Source organism: Haliotis rufescens, unplaced genomic scaffold, assembly GCF_023055435.1.
Source record: "Haliotis rufescens isolate VD_foot unplaced genomic scaffold, xgHalRufe1.0.p SCAF_9, whole genome shotgun sequence".
Classification (NCBI taxonomy): Eukaryota; Metazoa; Mollusca; class Gastropoda; order Lepetellida; family Haliotidae; genus Haliotis; species Haliotis rufescens.
In genome coordinates this window covers 4,832,648-4,853,937 of record NW_025964383.1, presented here as the reverse complement: position 1 = coordinate 4,853,937, position 21,290 = coordinate 4,832,648, and the positions used below count along the sequence as shown (strand labels likewise).

Genomic DNA, 21,290 nt, shown 5'->3' with positions numbered 1-21,290 from the left:
TTCTCGGCCGCGGTATGATTGTCAGTTTCAGTGTTGATTATGTTGATATATTGATCTTCTCAATACACTTTACTTCATGCATGTATGTTTTGTTGTTTTTGAGCAAGAGTGATTTCAAACTCTGGTAAAGTTTCTTTTGGGCGTCAGTTTAGTTCAATCTTTTTTAATTTTTTAATTTGAAGTTTACACAATATACAGCTTTTCAATTGGACGAGAGGTCGGTTACTTGACCGCGAAATTGACACAATTTGACGTTCATACGTTTTTCACGAGACCATGTTCTTGAAATGACGTAAACACTGATTGACTACTCCCACATTCCAGGGGAAACACCTGGGAATTCCCTAGGCGAAAATCAAAACAGAAGCGTTCTTTCTGATCATTTAGACCCTTTAATCTTGAACTCAGCGTTTTAGTATACATTGAGAAACGTCCGAGTTCGACTGCACGGTTGTTCGCGAATATTCTCGCTACAACCCATCCTAGTGAAGAAAACGAAGAAATGCACATCCAAACTGTAGTATCAACTCGATCAGTGTCTAGGCTGGCAGTGTCTGTCTACAGCAATCTATGATTTTACCTTAGTGTCTATTTTACACATCTTTAATCACCTTTCAATGATGACTAAAACATCGCAAGCTCCGACATTGATATAGTTCGGCCCTCACTCTATGAAGGTTCATACTCCAATGAACTCAAACAAAGTGAAAGTTATTTCTTAAATAAACATTGGTCAAGCAGAGGTATACCGGTAACCTTCGATTTATTGGATGAGAAAGGTAAAATGTATATATTTGATGCTTTTGTGCATAGGTATTGAATTGAAACAAATTATGTAGAATATAATGGAGTTGTAAATGCAGTCAAACAATTTTGGAAGGTAAATGAACATACCGGGGTAATGGTTTTGATTTTCAATCTCTTTGACCAACGATACCATTCAATATATCACATCTGCTGAACCAAAATATAGGTAGTAAAGATATTTACAAGACTTTATTAGCTGTGAAGTTTGTTAAATTTCTTGGCTTTGAAAAATAGCAAAGCTTACTAAATAAGACGTTTAGTGAAACAGATTTGCAAAAACATATATTGATGGCAAAAAGATGTACTCAAAGTGAAGATATTAGATGGTTTCAGTTTAAGATTATTTATTACATTCTTACAACTAACAAATATTTATATAAAATTGGATATGGTGATTCTCCTTTGTGTACTTTCTGTACAAATCAACACCTGAAACTATAATCCATACGTTACACGGTATGATTGTGAACGTGTAAGAAAGAGATGGGAGAAACTGTTAACGAATAAGGAACCATTCGTTTGAACCGAGAAAATGTTGTTTTTTATTTCAAGGCAAACATAACCATAAAATAACTGACAACAACCCATTGAATATTGTACTTTTAATAACAAAGCAAGTAATATACAGCCAAAGTAGAAAAATATCAATGCCACATTTTGAACAAATACATCATGAGATAATTAGTTATTATAATGCTACAAAGGTAACTTTGCAAACTTTTTTAGTTTCTTGTCTTCCTTCCCGACTTGTTTAAAAACCAATCTGCAATACATAGTGATACATACGCTTTGACTTTATGGGCAAGAATTTAAATTTATATGTATGAATAGCTGTACACTTTTGGAATACCATGTACCACAATTTTATTGACATGACATGTATATAAACTGACGTCCAAAAGAAACTTGGCAACTTAAAAAATGAAATTATTGAAACACAGATACTTTCACCCAAACGCAACCAAGCCAAAACCAGTCGTCTAAACCCATCGAATAAAAACTCGTGCAATTACTGAAGTGCAGTGCACGTGTTGTTGTTGGAAAGTGATTTTGAAAGTAAAATCATTATTCGCGTTTTTTTTAAATTGCACGTGAACAATTGCTAGCAAAACTGCGAAGTTTATCTCTTAGAGATGCAGTATGAAGAAAAAACACTAAAGGAATGCCCAGGTTAACACAAGAACAGCGTGAGAGGGCTATAGGAATGCTGCAAATGGGGGCAACACAGTCGCATGTTGCAAGAACATTCAACTGCTCCCGTAATACCGTTGTCAACTTGGTCCAGCGATTGAGAGTAACAGGTCGCACATCAGACAGGCCAAGAACAGGCAGACCAAGGGTGACCACGACCCATGAAGATCTCTACCTACGCACATTGCACCTGCGTAATCGAATCCTACCTGTGACGTCATCGGCAGTGAATGCGTTGGGTCGTGTGGTCAACAGGCAGACAATAGCCAGAAGACTAAGGGCAGCAGGGATCAGAGCCTATAGACCTTACAGAGGGCAACTGTTGACGAATGAACATCGTCGTCGAAGACTGAGATGGGCGCGAACAGTTAGGCGTTGGCAACGACATGATTGGCAGCGTGTCCTCTTCACTGACGAGAGTAGGTTCTGTATATTCCATTCTGATGGCAGACACCGTGTGTATCGTCGAAGAGGCGAACGTACTGCTCGTTGTGTCGAAGAGGTCGTATCCATCGGTGGTATGAGTGTCATGGTGTGGGGTGGCATTTGTGCTGATGAGAGGACGCCATTGGTCATCATTAACGGTAACTTGAATGCCGTACGCTACAGGGATGAGGTTTTACGCGTTGTGCTTCCATTTCTTCGTCAACAACCACAGGGTATTGTGTTCCAGCATGACAATGCTAGGCCACATACTGCTAACATTGTGCAAAACTTTTTTAATGTTAACAATTTCCATGTGTTGTCCTGGCCAGATCGTTCACCAGACCTTAATCCCATAGAGCACCTTTGGGATTTCATGGACAGGCAAATTCGACGACGACAACAACCTCCAACCACCAGGAATGAACTCATCCAGGCCCTCCACGAAGAATTGCGACGCATCCCACGTGATGTCATCAGGCGACTGACAAATTCATTTCGTAGGAGAGTGTTTGCCTGCATTCAAGCCAATGGAGGTCACACACGCTACTAGGGTGACACAAACACTTTCTATAGTCATTTTTTGCCGAGATAGTCATTTGCACTTGTAATGAAAAACTGTCTTGCATACCCCACCTGAACATTACCAGCCATATTTAATTCGCTTGTCATGTTATTGTTATGACTTTCTGCCTAAGGTTGTGGTAAATATTCATGTTTACAATACAGTTTATTCTGATCGTTTATGTTTTGGTGTTGTTTCGCTATCGAACTTCAAATTGGCTGCCAAGTTTCTTTTGGACGGTAGTTTATATATGCTGTACCTGCTGAGATGAATAAAGAAGGGAAAAACTGTTTAAAAAATGACTATATCTGCTATTCACCTACAGGTTGATTTTGTTTGAGATGAAGATTCTGAAAATCGGAGAGCAATAAAACAATGTTATATCGAGATAAAAATGTGAAGTAATTGAGTGTGGACTCTAATGCTCAATCACCAATGTCCATTTGAGTCGCCCCTTTTGACACATACGTTGCCCTGTTATCTTTCCGGGGATGGCCACTCGACGATTACAGACAGCTTTAGTCCAGTTACTACAAGAGAGAGCATATCATATTAATAACTAGACCATGAATACTGAATGATGGGAGGATCAATTGATAGTGTGTGCTCTCAAAATTTAATCGAACTTCAGTTTGCTCCGCTAAAAATTTGAAAATAATCACATCATTAGTTTACGTTCTATGTTCTTAGCTGCGGGATATGCGACATGAGAACTTGAATCCTTGTGTAGGATTGTTGGTGGATCCAGTCAAGTCTTCCCTCGTGATGGAATACTGCAGCAGAGGCAGCTTAGAGGTATGTGCCAATATACACATTTTCTTTAAACACATTAGATCACTCAAAGTAACCCACTGGAACAATCCATAATGATTAAATACAGATTGAACTTGAAATACAATATATTTTATCTTTATTTAAAATGGTGTGGCATTAACCCCCTGGATGCCAGAGGGACATATATGTCCCTCCTCTTCAACCCTCACTTTGAAGTTGTGTAAATCACGCACACAGATACACTTCACAGTTTTGAATAATGTGGGAAATTCCCTGTTCTGTGATATCATCCACTGGCATTTTCAGCCAAGCAAAAGTACTGAAAATGACCTCTGAAAATTAGGTTCCTCGTAAATGTTGCCATTTTTTACACATTACTAAATCACCATTGACAGCATTATTTACATCATGTTTTGAAATCTAATTTTCGGGCATTTACTCGGAGAAATGAATTTTAAAAATAACATATTAGTGATCACTGGTATCTGTCTTTTATCAAATCACCAATGATCATTCGAAAACATCACCGATAACCCTAGAATCGTTTAGAATGTTTTGAAAAATATGCACACAGTTTCCACCATATTGGATAGTGTTTACAAAATCACGTTTCCACATACCGGTTATGAGACGCCTGTAACATCACGTACATGTCAAACTCAGCTGCAATATATACATTCGTGAATTCCTCTTACATTTTGGAATCAAATGACAAATGGTCTTTGTCACAAATACAAGGTATCTAGATGTAATCAAGCAAAATAAATTAGGTGTGAAAACAAACGCTGTGTTGGAAAACTGCACTTGTTTGAAATGTAAACAAAGCAAAATTCAGATTTTACATAGTGTAGCATTTTCCCCTATTGAGATATCCATTTGTCTATTCGTTGCATACATTGGCTCAACATTTTCACAATATGCATGGGATGAGAATCATAAGAAGAATTAGGGAATTAAAAATAGAAACATTTCAACGAATTCATAAATTCAACAGAAATAGTCAAAGTTTCAGTCCTGCGTGATGTCATGACTGACGCAAAATCAGGCACAATGACAACAGTATTTTTCGGAATTTCTGACTATATATCTCTTGGTTTCAATGAAAAATATAACAACAAATAACAGTTCATAGATGTACAGGGGCGGTCAGGTAGCCTAGTGGTTAAAGCGTTTGCTCGTCACGCTATAGACCCGGGTTCGATTCCCGACATGGGTACATTGTGTGAAGCCCACTTCTGGTGTCCCTGGCCGTGATATTGCTGGAATATTGCTAAAAGCGGCCTAAAACCGTACTCACTCACTCACTCATAGATGTAGATGCTCAATACTTAGCGCCTTCTGTATGCTATCTTCAATTACCGTATTCGACTCAATAAGCACCCAGGGCCCTCTCAAAATAAGAAATAGAAGCCTCGTATTAAAATATTATTTTGAGTTGAAAGATCGTAAATTTCGTGGTTTATGCTGACAGCCGGAAATGTTTATATACGACAGATATATTTTCCCAGAATTTAAATGTCCATAATTAAGGGTGCATATAACACACGAGTGCGTATTATACGCGAATAAATAAGTCTGTGTACATTGATCAGTCGGAAGGGGTGCTAAGTGGGATTGTTCACTAGACAATATATTAGCAAATATCGCCTTGGGCGCTTATTAGAGCGGGGCGCTTATTATGTCGAATACGGTAGCTTTGTGGGATAATTTTGATGCAGTAGGAAACTCTTAAGTTCAGCAAGGCGGGTAGTTTTAACATCATTCTCAGAACAATGGTACAAATACGTCTTGCGAGACAGTATTACAGATATTACGTTTTGTATGATACGGGTGACATGATCCAAAATCCAAATCTGTACAAATTGTTTGTACAAATCTCTCAGATATTAAATTGATTCTTACATCGAGAAAGGTTATACTGGATTCGCTTTTTTCCATGGTGAAATCAAACAATAGTTATCATTGTGTATAATTCTAAGAATACTACCTCTATTACATCATAGCCACAAATTCCCATTTTGGCAATAATCACACTTTAAAATCTTTAGATTTTTCAACAGACGTCCTCTTCACTGCCAATTATACCATGGTCTTGAGGTAAACCCTATCCCTTGTCAAACTGCATCTGCGCATGTGCAAGGCGGGAAACCATCACTTCTTTCCAATAACCTTCGTCGACTAGATGTAAGATATATTGGGGAGGTGGGAGGGACTATTTCCTTTTGTAATATAGAGGTAGTATTCTTAGAATAATACACAATGATAACTATTGTTTGATAATTCCTGCGAATATCCTACCTCTATGACATCATAGCCAGTATTTACCAGAGGGACAGGTGGGATCTTGTCATCTAGTACTCCCGGATAATTGGCAGCATTAAAGTAAGGGAAAATACATAGGCATAACTGGGTATGACTCAATGCCAGACTTCCTGATTTCACCCTTGGCAAACCTGCAGAAGACTTGGCACTTGTGGCGTCCTTCCCGTTTTATGATCTCATGATTGTTACCTGTTTTTGGTGGATATTTGACCTTATTTATATGATTCCCTCTCCGGTTAATGACCTTTCTGACGTCACTTCCAGTTCTGAGAGCATTTATGATGACACTATTGGTTCATTCTCCTGTGACATCACTTGGGTCGTTATGACGTCACTTCCGGTTCTGAGGTCATCTATGACATCACTTCCGGTTCATTTGTCATTGTGACGTATCTATATACTTGTTGCTCTATAGCCAACAAGCATATATACTTATCTCACCTCAGGTATGATAATGACGTACTTTAATGCTGATGACGTGTTTCCCTTTATATATTGGTGATAAAACGTACTCTTTTACGTAATTCTGGTTCTGAAGTCTTCCCCGACAACACCTCCGGTAGTTATACATGTTACGCCGAGCAACTAACAATGTAATAACCCTATCACCTTATGATCTATGATCCCAGATGTTAGCCAATGATCTGTCCAACCCAGTTGACATAATGTAAAGGCTAACTTACCTTATTTTGAGGTACTTCTGGGGATCTTCATCCCCGCCCCCCCCCTAACTTCCACAGAACAGGGGATGGATAGGCTACTGAATGACTATAGCCTGGGCCGCCGCCAAGGCCCCCAGGGAGTATAGCCCCTCTAGATCATGTTGTACGTCTCGTAGGTAGAAATGAGTAAACGTATTGTGGGATCTCCATTGACAGCTTGATACCACTTGTTCCATGGAAACTGAATTCCATGAGGCCAGACTTGTTGCTAGAGCACGGATTTCATGAGCCTTGCAACTTCCCCATATTGGTGTAGAGAGCTGGGCTTGACGATAACTATCAGATATAGTGTTCTTAAGCCACCCGGCCACAGTAGCCTTGGTAATGTACTTTTCTGACGAAGGCTTGCAAGAGATAAAGAGCCGTTTTCTTTTCTTCCTGTGGTTCTGAGTAGCTGAAATGTAGTATCACAAAGCTCTGATGGGGCATAATAGTCTATCTGGATGATCAACTGTTTTACTCAATGATGGGATAGAGTATTGTCTATGTCCTAGAGGCCCAAACGCTGATGCCTGGTTTTTGGCGACAAATTCTGGTAGTGATCTGAAAGATATTTTGCTCCAATCTTGTGAATGCGTAATAGATGCGATGGCAATAGCGTGAAGCTCAGACACTCTAGCAGCTGAAGCTAACGCTAAGAGGAAGACAGTCTTTTTGGAAACTGTTAAAAGTGTAGCCTCTGCCATTGGTTCATATGGAGCTTCTATCAGTGCAGACAGTACGATGGATAAATTCCATTTAGGGAAAGTGCGTGGGATTTTAATGTCTTCCAGTGAAAACAATTTCATGAGTCGATTTAATACTGGGTGAGATCCTATGGATAAACCATCATGTTGTAGAACTGAGGCTAATGCTGATCTAGAGCCTTCAATTGTACCATGTCTGAACCCTTTCTCATTTCTCAGGTGAAGAAGAAAATCAGCCACTATAGGTATTGTTATATTTTCGTCACGCAACCCTCTTTCTATTCGCCACTGGCAGAACTTTCTCCATCTGACGTTATAGATAGCTGAGGAAGCTGGTCTCCATGAGCTAGCCACCGCGTCTGAAGCTGATTTAGAAAAACCGGAAACTTGCATCTTTTTCGCGATAGTTTCCAGGCGTGAAGGTGGAGATTTGTCAGGTTGCCGTAAAATATGTCCGATTTTGGTTGGCGGAGGAGATTATGACGTTCTGGCAGTTTGAGCGGCTCTTCTATGAGAATTAGAATTATGACGCAATCTGTGTCCTCGATCATCCTTATTACTCTTCCCAGGAGGAAAAGCGTAGGCAAACATCCCTTGCCAACTCATGGATAGGGCGTCGACCTGAAGGGCTAATGGATCTGGGACTGGGCTGACGTAAACAGGAAGTCGATGGTTTAGGCATGTGGCAAACAAATCCAGGTGAGGCGTATCCCACGTCGAGGTTATCCACTTGAATACCTCGGGGTGGAGAGTCCATTCCGTGGGTACAATCTTGTTTTTTCGGGATAGGCAGTCTGCCAGTATGTTCACTTTTCCCGGTATGTGCCGTGCTTCTATCCTGCAACTCACTGAGTCTGCCAAGGCAAATAAAAGCGTAACCTCCTTCAACAAAAGTGCTGACCTCGTGCCCTCTTGATGTTGTATGAACGCTACCACCGTGGTGTTGTCTGTAGCTATCAGTACCGACGAGTGGTGTAGTAGGTGGGCCCAAGCCTTCATTGCTTGGACAATAGCTCTCATTTCCAGACAATTTATGTGTATTTTTTTGTCTTGATCTGAACACATTCCTTGGATTGTGACGTCGTCCATATGTGCGCCCCAACCTTCGCCTGATGCGTCTGTATATAGATGGTGTAACGGTGGGGGGAACATGAGAGGGATGCCTGGCATGACGTTTTGACGCCGAAACCACCATCGTAGTTCCGATAGTTGACTGTGAGGAGGTTGAATTGTCTCTTCCAGGTCCATATTTCTGGTGGTGTTCATCCATGCTTGTAGTGGACGTAACTGGAGTCTCCCTCTGTAAGTAAGATCTTGGATTGATGTCAGTGTGCCTAGGCAAGACATCCACCAAGGACGTGACCTGCTGGGTTGGTCGAGAGCACTCTGAATCTTTTCTATAGCTCTCAGATATCTGTCCTCTGGAGGTTGTAAAATGCCTTTTGAAAGTTGAAACCTCGCCCCTATGTACACGATGTCTTGGGCTGGTATTAATTCTGACTTGACAGGATGTACCAGGAAACCCAGGTGAGATAGAAGTTGGATCAGAAATATTGCGTTCTGCTTTATCTGCAATAGATCTTGATAGGCTGAGAGGAAATCGTCTATATAGCCATGGAGTCTTACAAGATTTTGATGAGCAAAGCTGATGATGGGGGTGATAATCCGAGTAAAAAGCCATGGTGCTATTGATATTCCGAATGGAAGCACGTTGAATTCGAACCTTTGACCGTTTACTGCAAAGCGTAGGTAGGGTCGACAACTCGGGTGAATAGATACATGCATTCCAGTAGGTCCAGACTGACTTGCCAATCTCCTAGTTTGAGGGAATTCCGTAACTTCTTTACTGATTCCATTTGAAACTTTGGTGGACGTACTACACTACATTTCATAAGTAACTTCCCCTATTTTCGCGAACATTTCGCGAAATTTTCTCGCCACTATTGCGGCAGTAACGCGGAATTATATCGCCACCTTTGGGCCATTAACGCGAAACTATTGCGCCACTTTCGAGACACTTTTGCGCCATTTTCGCGATAACATTGTACAAGATCGCGGCACTTTCGCGACACTTTCACGGCACTATCGCGACACTTTCACGCCACTATCGCGCCACTTTCGAGACACGCTATCTTGTGACATTTGTGCTAAATGTACAGTACAATATGTTGTATTACTTTTTTCCTTGACTGATTTTGAGTTACATTTTCCATGGCATGCTAGTCTGCATTATTTAAGATCATAGTGTGAAGCTTCTTTTCCTTTTACAAATACCGATATCTATACTTTATTTAGACTGCAAATGTAAGGTGATCTTGTGGTCATGACTCCAATTACAAATACTCGTATACACATTAGCTGAGGTGATTTTCATGGCAACATATAAGTTAGAACAGAATCAAACACAATCATGTGTCGGCCAAAATGACAGTCAGGAAACCTCATAACCAACTAATGTTTTGTGCATGTCTAGTATCCCATAATGTTTCGTGATAAGTTTCATTCTGAATATAATGTGAAATAGTCTGGACAAAATTGTTTGGTTATTAAAGATTTCCTATGATAAACGAAGTCCTTCACAAATATTACGTCGTTAGGTATTTGTATTACATAGTGACTTGTTCTTGATGCGTGGACGATTATTAACATTGTAAAAGAATACGCTTTTTATTGGAAACAAAATAAACAAAACCATTTCAATAATTTACTTCTTTTCCATTCCATTCCGACTATATCATAAGCATGTGCTTATGAATCATACTCATGAATCAGGTTAGAGCGTATCCACCACAAACACATGCAAGTCAGGTATTTGCAAGTCAATGACATACATGGACAGTTACCACATTGAAATAACACAACTTTATACGAAGCTTCTGAAAGAAACTTAGGGAAGAGCTGGTTTCGTGTTTTAGAGGAAGACACTAGAATATACATGTATGTATTTACATAGACTTGTCAGGCTGATTATAACTAGATTTGATTGAGAAATTTTAATCAATTAGACACACTTTTCTTAGAATTGATGAGTAGATGTAAATCTTCCATGAACTGCTATTTGAGCAACTTCGGGATTTATAACATGTGCCCCGATTTTGATTTCAGTGGGGGGCACGGGTGGCCAATCGTCTTAGACGCTGCGATTCGCTGTGCATAGTTGCGTGGGGTTCACCGAAATGGTAAACGTCTGAGACCTGCATCACTTCGGGCTTTCCTCCCACATTAAGCTGACACGCCGTGATATAACTGGAATACTGTTAAATGGGCAATTACCTGAAGCAATTCCCCGAGAGTTGTTGCCTTTGTTGTTGTTTTTCCCCGTGAGTACCCGTATGATATAGCAGAGATCTAGACTAGTTCGTGACCTGTGCTGCGCCATTCGTAAGCGCAGTTGTCACTTTTATTGACAGTATAAGGGCGTATGGTCACATTTATCAACAAAATGAAATACAGTTTTGGAAATATTAAGGAAATGTAGGTATCTTTGTGGGTAGCATCATTAATGGTGACGGTGTTTTGATAAGTCACTTGCTTGGTAATTGTGTGATTTTCGTTTACACTATTTTGACTTGCAACACTAAGAAAATATTTCACCTGCCCATTGCTTATTTTATGGTGTTTATATTTTTACAGTCAAAATGTGCAAAAGTTTCACTTAGGAAATTTATTAAACGCCAAAATATTCAGTTATTTCACAAATTGACTGAAAAATATGCCCATCTGTATTATTATGATGACGAATTCCAAACATTTTTATGTTTAATATCATCACCAAGTGACTGAAAATGTAAGGATATTAAAAGTACATTTCTATATTGTTTGAATTCTATTCCCAGCATAATTAATCTATTGTGATGTTTTTAAGCCCTTTTGACTGTCTTAGTCATTTTTAGTCAATCTGTTTAATAAATGAACAGATTTTTTAGTCAATCGCCTGAAATATTTAGACATTCTATAGATTGCCTGAGTGAATCATATTTTACACATTGACTGTAACATATACACGCATACAAAGGAAAAGACTTGTGAAAACAACGTCTATCGCGCATCGAAGAACTTCCCAACCAAGACGCAGAGGAACAAGAATGATTCTGTTCAATGCTACAGCAAATGAATGAAAACAAAATGCAAATATCATAATTACAACCTGCCAAAGTTATATGTATATTTTTAGTGAGCTGCCTTGTTCGAGGAATGCAACCGTAAATATTCACATAAAGGAACAATATTCCACACATCTGCAGCTGTACAAAGAAACTTATTGGATGTCACGTGTCTCTGTAACAATCAAATATTTCAAAATATATTTATTTTTTCTGGATATTATAACCCGTGGTTGGTTTCTCAACTGATCACTTAGTTTGTTTCAGTTGTTTCACACAGGTTCCAAGTCTTAAAGGTCAGCTGAGAAAGCCCACGTGACAACTGTTTTCATAATGTCCATGGTTCTTTAAAAAAATCCATTGAGTTAGATAACAATGAGCAATCAATCAACGTTATATCAGCTTTGAACAAAGTATGTTGTTTTCACATGGGCACTTCACGCCCAGATATTGGGGTATTCCGTCTGCTTTAGTAAACATACTCATGTAAACGCTTACTTTTGACAAATCCACTGTGCAAAATAACAGTGATTATTCAATCAACGTAATTTCTGCTGATCCTTTGATGGTGAGGAATGATGGTGATCACTCCTTGCTGGGCTGAAACATACATTTCACCTCACTTCAAACCTGGATTTCGGTTTAAACCTGGATTTGAATTGAATAAATACCCCAGACACACGAAATGCCTAATGGGAACCTTTATCTGGTAATCTGAGTGGTGCCTCCAGTAATTATACCTGTAATAAATTAACTGAGCATCAATTGAATGACGACAAATACACAAGTGTAGGGTTATACCAGAAAACATGGATGACAACAAGGGAGTAGTTTACCCACGCAATCCGAAAACACTTTCACTGCATGGATGCTTTTCTTATTATAAACTATAACCACCAGGGGTATTTCCAAATAACAACATCCGATGAGCTTCTGTCGTTTTTTTTGTCTGTTTGTTTAGGCTGAAGAAATTTATTAACATGCGCCCTTTGTGCAAGTCTTCATAGATCACGGGTAACCAGTAAGTGTTGAAAAATGCGTAAAACAAATATTGCCTCCAAGTTTATTTAGCTGTCCTTGCAGACGGTAGCCCAGTCTCTTGCCACGCTCAGTTGCGTTAGCGAGCAAAATCGACTCACGGCAGCTAGTGTGCCCAAGCGGCCAATGTCAGACTGCCGAGAAGAAGCTAGAGATTAGCGGCTTTAAACCCAACTCACTCACTGATTAAAGTGATTCGTTCTGATAAGTAGTGCCCCTTCTTACTATTCACTTATTATACCTGTTGTCAGTGTTAGAAACATTTCAATGTTCTAAAACAGATAATTAAATAGTTGGTTCACATACGACCCGTTGGACGCGGACATTTCGCAATTTCATAAATCAATTTCTGAAGTGGTCTAACAGGTTCATTTTGTGACATGTGTACGTAGCAAAAGTGTCAGTTTAATGTAGGTATATAACGTAAGGGCTTTGCCTTAAATATATGCAATATTATTATTAAAGCAATACACAGACTTCTTTCTTTAGATACGCATGTATGTGTTTAAAAGAACATCCTTGAAAGGGACCGGTGGAAATATTATCTGCGATGGTAGGTGGCAAGATGATTGTGTTGTATTATTTTCCACTCACATGGAATATACATTTCACGAATGCCCGATACCATCACTATTTGATAGTGATTTATATTATAAACACATGCTCACGATACAGTCGGAATGCTTTTAGCAGAGATTTTCTTTTGAATATGGAAAGGATTGTGTCGCTTTTATTATGAAACTGTAGCATATTAAATATTTCACTAACATTGTTGGCGGGTGTTAGTGCAGTCAGTATAGACGCTTGAATTTCGTATTATACCATATGAAGTTTGAATCCATCTGTCGGCGACACATTTATTGCTTATAGCTTATAACAAGCCAACTGGACATATCCGATAACACACTCGCGAGTAAACAGAACCTCTTTTACTTTCCTCAACATATGTTCGAGCTCAAATTAATGAATTGAATTGTTTACAAATATCAAACGATGCATGGAACCCATGTCGCCAATATCTTCTCTATCCAGGGAATAGTGTCAAAAGAAAACCAAATCACTCTATTGCGAAAAGCTTTTTTATGAAACGATAGCCAATGAAGCGTGTGGATTGGTAAAACAATAGAAGATTATAGGGGCCGTCTCACAGGCAAGTGAGCACAGCTCACGATGGTGAGCAGAAGTTTCAGCTCCACAGGATCCCAAACAACCAACCTGGTCGAAGGCTGGCATTCTAATAAAAGTAAGCGGGGTCCGACCAGACACGCATTTATAGACGGAACAAAAAGCTACAGAAACCCTGATCATGCAGCTGAATGCCGGGGGTCGCCTGACACCTAAGAAGAACAAAATAGGGCGCCCTGCAGACCACCCAACACCTGCTATGAGTGGCCAAGCAACCATTCAGCAATATCATGACACTGTGTCAAATTATGTTTGCTTGTAAATGTAAATGTGCTTATTTAGAAAGAGCAACATATGTACAAAATCGTATTTGATTTATCGCTCATGTATCCTTGACATGATCACCATGCTTGTGACAACCGTTACGTTCGGGCATAGCGGTAGTAAACCCTCTATTATATCTAAAATGTTAACTGTTCTTTAAACACGACCAGGTGCTATAAGCGTACGCATAGACAACAAAGGCACACATTTGAACCGACCGTCGCCGCTCATTCATTGTCATGTATATCATGAAGTAATTAGGGTATTGTCACTAAAGCTTCGCGCCCGTCTGTTAGTTCTGTTAGTGAGACTACATCGTTACCGATCGAGACGAATCAAAATACGTGAGGGGTGTAAGAATGTTTTAATGCCTCACCGTCACACAAAATGAAAACTGGAGTCACTCGAATGGTTTAAGTAAGACAGTGACAATAAATAAGGGCGTCATGAGGGTCACACTTTACAGACAGGCGATAGTCAATTTACGTCAGACCTCTATACAACGTTAACATATGCTCTGATTAAATCCGAGGTGCATTCAAATATTATTGTCTTATCAGCAGCATATTGGGTGAATTATAACTATAACTGTCGATGCTAAACGTAAGTTAGGGACATAATCTAGAATATTTAAGACTTTTAAAATGATAATTTAGTTGATTTTATTTCGATAATAATTTTTATTATTATGAATATCTCCTTAACGAATATCTAATATCTGAAAGATGATTGCAGCTTGCTTTAAAGTGCATTCTATCCTCGGCAGTTTGATTTTTGCAATTTTTGCATATACGAATGCTGGTCACCACTCCGTAACAATTGATGCGATGGTATTTGTGGATTAGCCTTCAAATGTTATTACTGTAGAATATCACTTTTTGTAAGAATTATGAAGTGGACATTTGGAGGCGTCTCAGGATATCTTTCAGGATGTGTTTTCTAGCATTCACCACTAATTATAACAGGATATTGGAAACATGTATAGACTGCCTGGCTGTAGATAGGATTTGTGATCTTAACAATTACCGGGTGTGACAAAGTATACATGATCTCATTAGGGGATAGCAAGGGCATCAGTGTAATATTAGAGGACGTTGGTAGTGAATACGTAATAGCATGTCGATGTTCTAATCCTATCTTTCTCTGTGGGTAATCCTTTTAACCTGATGAAAGGAGGTCACTCAACCAGTTCGTGCATTTTTTTTGTCAAATGTGTCTTTAAATGAAGGACAGCTGAACAAAGAGTAAAATCTATTTCCCATGTCACTTCCAGCTGGTGACATGTAGTGAACTTGACATGTGATGATGACTTTTCATGTTTATATTATAATAGTTTGTCAAACTGTAAATGCAACTGTAATATAAATTATTAATATATTCAATGTAAGGAAATGTCAGTACGTGAGGCACTGTCAGTGTGGGGAAAATGTCCTACACTCCTTAAATATATGGTGTGGTACATAACAAATGAGCCCACAATCCCGCGATGTAAATGTGCCTATTTTAGAACGTAATATCTGGCAATGAGTATGATAACCTTTTTATTCAGATCTTCAGAGAGGCAGCAGCAGAAGCAAGCACTGGCTTGTTTTGTCCTATCCGTTTTACAAAACGTTATAAAACAGTGTCAAACCATACCTACATTGTTTTGTGTGATGGATGATACAGAGGTACATGTTATCTCGTCTTCTTAACATTCACTTACTTCATTAGTGCAGGCGCACACGCATAACTAAACACAACGACATGAGAAACCTATTTTCATGACCTGTAGCCAAGAGGTCCTTGTCAATTGTAGCCCTCCCTCCTTTAGTGAACATTGATAAACAACCGGTATTGATACATAACATGTTCTCTGGTCTCGAATCCAACGTACCAAGTTCATCAAATACTGCGTAGCAAACCTATTTCAGTGAAGGAATGTTAAGAACAAGACGACAAAATGACTGCATAGTGTAATGTGTTTGAAGTCATTGTTCTACATTCTAAGCAAACACGATACCACAGGATATGTGAGATGTTGCTGACGAAGAAATATGATCTTGTGTCAATTCAATTCAATTCTTTATTTTTCAGTATAAGGGCCATAGGCCCACGTACAAATACTCACTGAAAAATACAGTATAGATCTTGTGTCGCAAATAGATGGTAATCCTTGATCCTCGCACAAACCTATCGATATCGTTCATATCTGTTGCGCTTCCGTCCTAATGACCATGAGTATTACATATGTTCTTAAATGTAAAAACGTCTTAAATGCCACTGGTTAACGCTACTATTCAATTGTCTGCACAGCTAAATCTACCCTTCCCCTAATGAATACAATTTGCTGGAAGGTGGATTTCATCCTCCACGTTTATGATGTTATATAACGCATGACTCTTCCTGTTATTTCGTGCACCTGCTTAGCATTGTGAGAAGACAATGTAATTAACTATCTGAGTTGTCTATAAGTTGTCTTATAAGTTACATAATAAACTGTGGGGTGCTTTTTTTTATTGGAGTAGATATTCTGAGTATATTCATAGTGAATAATGCTGCAGTCGGTATCCTCCCAAAACGTAGACCTGCCAAAACGCAGACCCGTTAAAACAACACTTGTTATGGCTGGTTGCATCAGTATTTAGTACCCTGTACCCTTAAGTAAAATGGTATCACCCATGTAACAAGAAAGAAAGCTGGGTAGAGTTCACAATTTTTTATTCAAATGTTATTTCATTGTCATTTATGATTATCAGTCATTTTCACTTGTTTATTATCAGTGGACCAACTGCATCCAGGTACTGAAGGGGTGTCTTTTCATGGCGATGAAGCTGTTCCTTCTCTCTGTAGACAACCTTCCTGGGTGGCGGTGCTGCTCCAAATTGAATCTGCGCTAGTTTCGCTCTCTCCGAAATTTCTACCTTCTGGATCAGTTCGATAAATCTGAAGATGTTTGGATGCTTGTGCTGGAGGGACTTGCCGATTCTGGAGTGGAAACCTTCTAGGTTGTTGTTTGTACGGGGCCCTTGTGTCGCATGGTAAATCCACAGTTGAGGTGGGAACCGGGCATCGTCATCCACCCATGTCGTAACCTCCAGTACACATTTTCATTCTTCGTCCTGTACTTAGCATACGTGTAGCCGTCTAGGAGAACTTGTGGGGCACCTTTCTGGGACAAGACATACTCAACTTTCGTAAGTCCAGCCATAGCTTAATTGGACGAGGTTGAAGCTCATGTTCAAATATATTTATATGTTATACCATACACAAGAGAAGGAAATATTAGTGATTGAGAACATTTGGTATATTCTTACACAAATCCCACAACTTGTTTAAAGGTAATGTTTGAATAAGATTTGTGATGTACCGGGAGCAGTTTAAAGAAAGGAGGAGTTTTTTTAAGACAATGTTGTTGTTGTCCACTACTGCTCATTGTCTCAACATATTGATAATCCCTCATAGCAGGGGAGTGGACCAGACCATTCATTAATTAGGTGTGACCAGCATGGTATTTCCGTGTGCGAAATACGCATCAGTCGGAAAGCGCACGTTAAATCTCCAAAGTAAGTAAGTAAGTAAGCATGGCCCAATTAATTAGTGAGCTAATTTTAACTGCTTTTTGGGAGGTCTGCATTTTGGAGGTCTACGTTATGGGAGGGAACCCAGCAGTCTTGTTCGCTCTCGAATGTCTAGAGAATAAAGAATTCATAAAATCACAACTATATCTGCAGACCCTGCCACTAAAAACCCTAATCCTTTCAGATTCATTAAGTGGGTTCCAGGCTATAAAAAAAAACTAAAACACAAAAAAGCGCCCAAAACTAATACAACAGATAATTAAAAGCACCAACAATCTACGTAAACTAGGAAAAGACATAGAAATAGTACGGATCCCTGCCCACGTTGGAGTGTTTGGCAACGAACAAGCAGACAAAGCAGCCAAATCAGCACTAAAATTAGAAGAAGTAAGCATCAACCTACCAATGTAATAAAAATAAATAAAAAGTAATACAAAAGTGGCAAAATAACTATCAGAAATAACTAAACTACAAACAGGCCACACTAAGTTAAACTCCCACCTTCACCAAATTAAAAAACCCAACAATCTAGGAAATGCCCCCACTGCAACTTAAAAGAAACTCCTGAACACGTAATACTATATTGCACACAGTACCAGCAACATAGAACAACACTCCAATCCACACTTAACTGCAACAATCAAATGACACTAGCAACGGTACTAAACCCCCTAAATGACTTACAAACCTTTAAAGCACTAGACATATATCTAATCAAAACAGGCCTACTCGGCCGCATCTAACAAAGTACAACAAACAAGCTGCCAATAAACCTTAAAATTCTAAACCTACAAAAACACACTTAGAACTACAACTACTAAAACTACATTTAGTCCCCCCTCCACCTTTTGCATGGCATATTTCACAATTCCAAATTTGTTATCCAAATTAAGTAAACAACCCTAAAAGCCCCCCTAGGTTGCCCCACCTTCTCGGACATACCCTTTTCGACCAAACACTAAATGGCCTGGCGGGCCCGTGCGCGAAATACGCATGTGTCGGAAAGTGCACGTTAAAGTCCCAATTTCAGTAAGTATATGTAAGTACGCAGACCCCGCGTATCTGAGACACTCGACATGTGTATACGTGCATCAACTTTTGCACAAACCAAGTGTACCAGTAGTTTGTCTGATTAACGAGCAGAAACTCACAATAACTTACCACTATGTGGAACAGATAAACAACACAGTATTTACACACACCAGGGAATTTAAACATTTGTCAATGAATTTCTTATTGATTAATATAGAATAGGTCATGCATCCTTGCAGAAAAAATACAGTTTTAAGAACATATCCATGTAAAGCTTTATACTGTTAATGGACCTACCACCTACACCTCTCCAAATATAACAAGAGCAACAGGCTTATATAGTTCCAGGTTAGATTGAACATACATCCGACATACATGGGGAAGTAACGCACGACAGCATTTCTGAAGTGTACATGCAGTGTACCGATATGGCGCCACTTTCTCGGCACTATTACCGACTTTTGCGGCACTATCGCGCCACTTTCACAGTACTATTGTGGCACTATCACGGCACTTTTGCGCCACTTACGCGAAACTCCGCGGTATTTTCTAGCCACTTTCGCGGTATTATCGCGCCAATTTCGAGTCACTTTCGCGATACTTTCACGGCACTATCGCAAACGTATAGCGAAATAGTTTCGCGATACAGGGGAAGTGACTTTTGAAATGTAGTGTAGGTAATCTCTGTTGAGTACCTTTAGGTCTATTATCATGCGCATCTTTGTAGAGTTCTTTTTGGGACCAGAAAAACTGGAGAGTAAAACCCCTTTGTAGTATCTGACTTTTGTAAGATGCTGATGGCCCCTTTGTCTAGTAGTTCTTGTATTGCCAGATAAAAACGTTGTCCTTTTGGGTGGACTTCAAGCTCCGGACGCTGTTGGAAATGGAGTTTGTACCCTCTTTTTACCACTTCGATCAGCCAAGGGTCGTCCGTAATTGACTTCCAATTTTTGGCGTATAGTGACAGACGGACGCCGACTGGTCCCGGGGTAGACATTAAGGTGAACTTGGGTAACCGGTAATTGAGGTCCATTAACATCGCAAGGTCGACAGGGTTTGGCTGAGAGATTTTTGGGTGTAGAGATTCATGAACGGCGGTTACCTCTACCTCTGGTATAGGATAGACCACGACCTCTGCTACTTTGGGACTCATGTCTCCCTCGGCTTGGTCTGGAACGGGATGAGCTTTTCCAAGTGGAGGCACGAAAAGACTCACGTCCTGACATAACACGTCTGCGTTTAGGCGGATCCGTGTGCCTCTGGGTGTTGGCTGACCGCTTTTCATTAAGCTTAGATGCCAATGATATAGTGGAGTTTTGGAATCTCTGATTAGTGGTGCGTGAAATTTCATCGATCACAGAGGTTAATCTGCCGTTTAAGAACTGGGGCGCCAATATCGACTGAGACATCAAACTTCGTCTTAGTGGATCTGAAATATTGTGTCTAACCTGTTGAATAAGATGATTCCGTTGAGTAAGCAGGAATTGTGTGGACATCCATACCTGTGCAGATTGCAGATCTTCGTGCATCTTCAGTATGTTATCCAGCGCACTATGAATGAAACCAACTTGTTCCAAATTCATCTCAACTTTAGTGTCACAAGGTTGGCCAGTAAATTCCTCACAGTTAACAGGGGGAAGTACATGTCTGATGCCTGCTGCAAACCAGTTCATATATGTGCTAATATTTAACATCTGCTTGTTAACACAGTCAAAATCTCTGAATTTGCTCATCTCAACATTCATCCTGGTATTAGGGTGTCTGACCAGATCAAAATATTCATCATCAATGGTAGGAGATGTGGGGAATGGACAATTGTGGGTCTTATAACAATGTCTCCCTTTGTGAGGAACAGGCATGCTAAAGGCTCTACTGGTAGAGGCATTTAAATCCGCATTCATTTTTGTGACCACATTTTCAGTGAAAGATGGATATGGAAATGTATGAAAACCTTCCCTCTTTTCAACAGGATTTTCATAACCAGCCCTTTCAATAAGCACTGGATCCTCTGCCTCATTGCTTGGGGGCTTTACAGATGGGATCAATTGATGGATTTCATAGATGATATCTCTAAACGAGTAGTCGTTTGGTTTGAACGTGAGCGTACTATTAATATCCCCCTGAGAAGCGTACGTACAATCTTGAGAAGCACCAGTAATATCCTATCGGTCTTACCCCCCGGGCTCTTGCCACTGGGGTGAAACGGCATCACGTGGTGTATGGCTATCTCTCTGCTGCGATTTCTGGCTCGAGCTGGACGAGGATTTTGCTGTATAAATAGCATAGCCAGGTGATGCATAACTGTCCGACCCATAGACGCGATTCTCGCGTGTGACTGTAGCTGAAGGAGCACGCTTTGTATAATAGGAAATAGTGCTATCATGACTACTTTCCCTAGATACAACATATCTTTTGTCCTGTGAACTTTCTGACCTGTGCCGATGTAAATAGGACTTTTGTTTGCTATCTGAATCATGTGACCTAGATCTTGTCATATTCTTCAGATCTGCATTTTGTTTAGGTAATTTATATCCTGTGATATCGCTTGGAAACGTTTGTCAAACATTTCGGACATGGATGTTGTCAGCGATTTAGACCATTCAGTCATACTCAAGGGT

General features: G+C 39.7%; 1 protein-coding gene across 1 annotated transcript in view; it reads left to right on the top strand.

Annotated features, from left to right (window-relative positions):
* Positions 1–21,290, top strand: part of LOC124151459 (retinal guanylyl cyclase 2-like) — a 596,567-nt gene that overhangs the window by 102,422 nt on the left and 472,855 nt on the right. Inside the window, exon 7 of the mRNA XM_046523944.2 lies at positions 3,677–3,781. Within this exon, the coding sequence (XP_046379900.2) occupies positions 3,677–3,781 (105 nt within the window). The remainder of the gene's footprint in view (positions 1–3,676; positions 3,782–21,290) is intronic.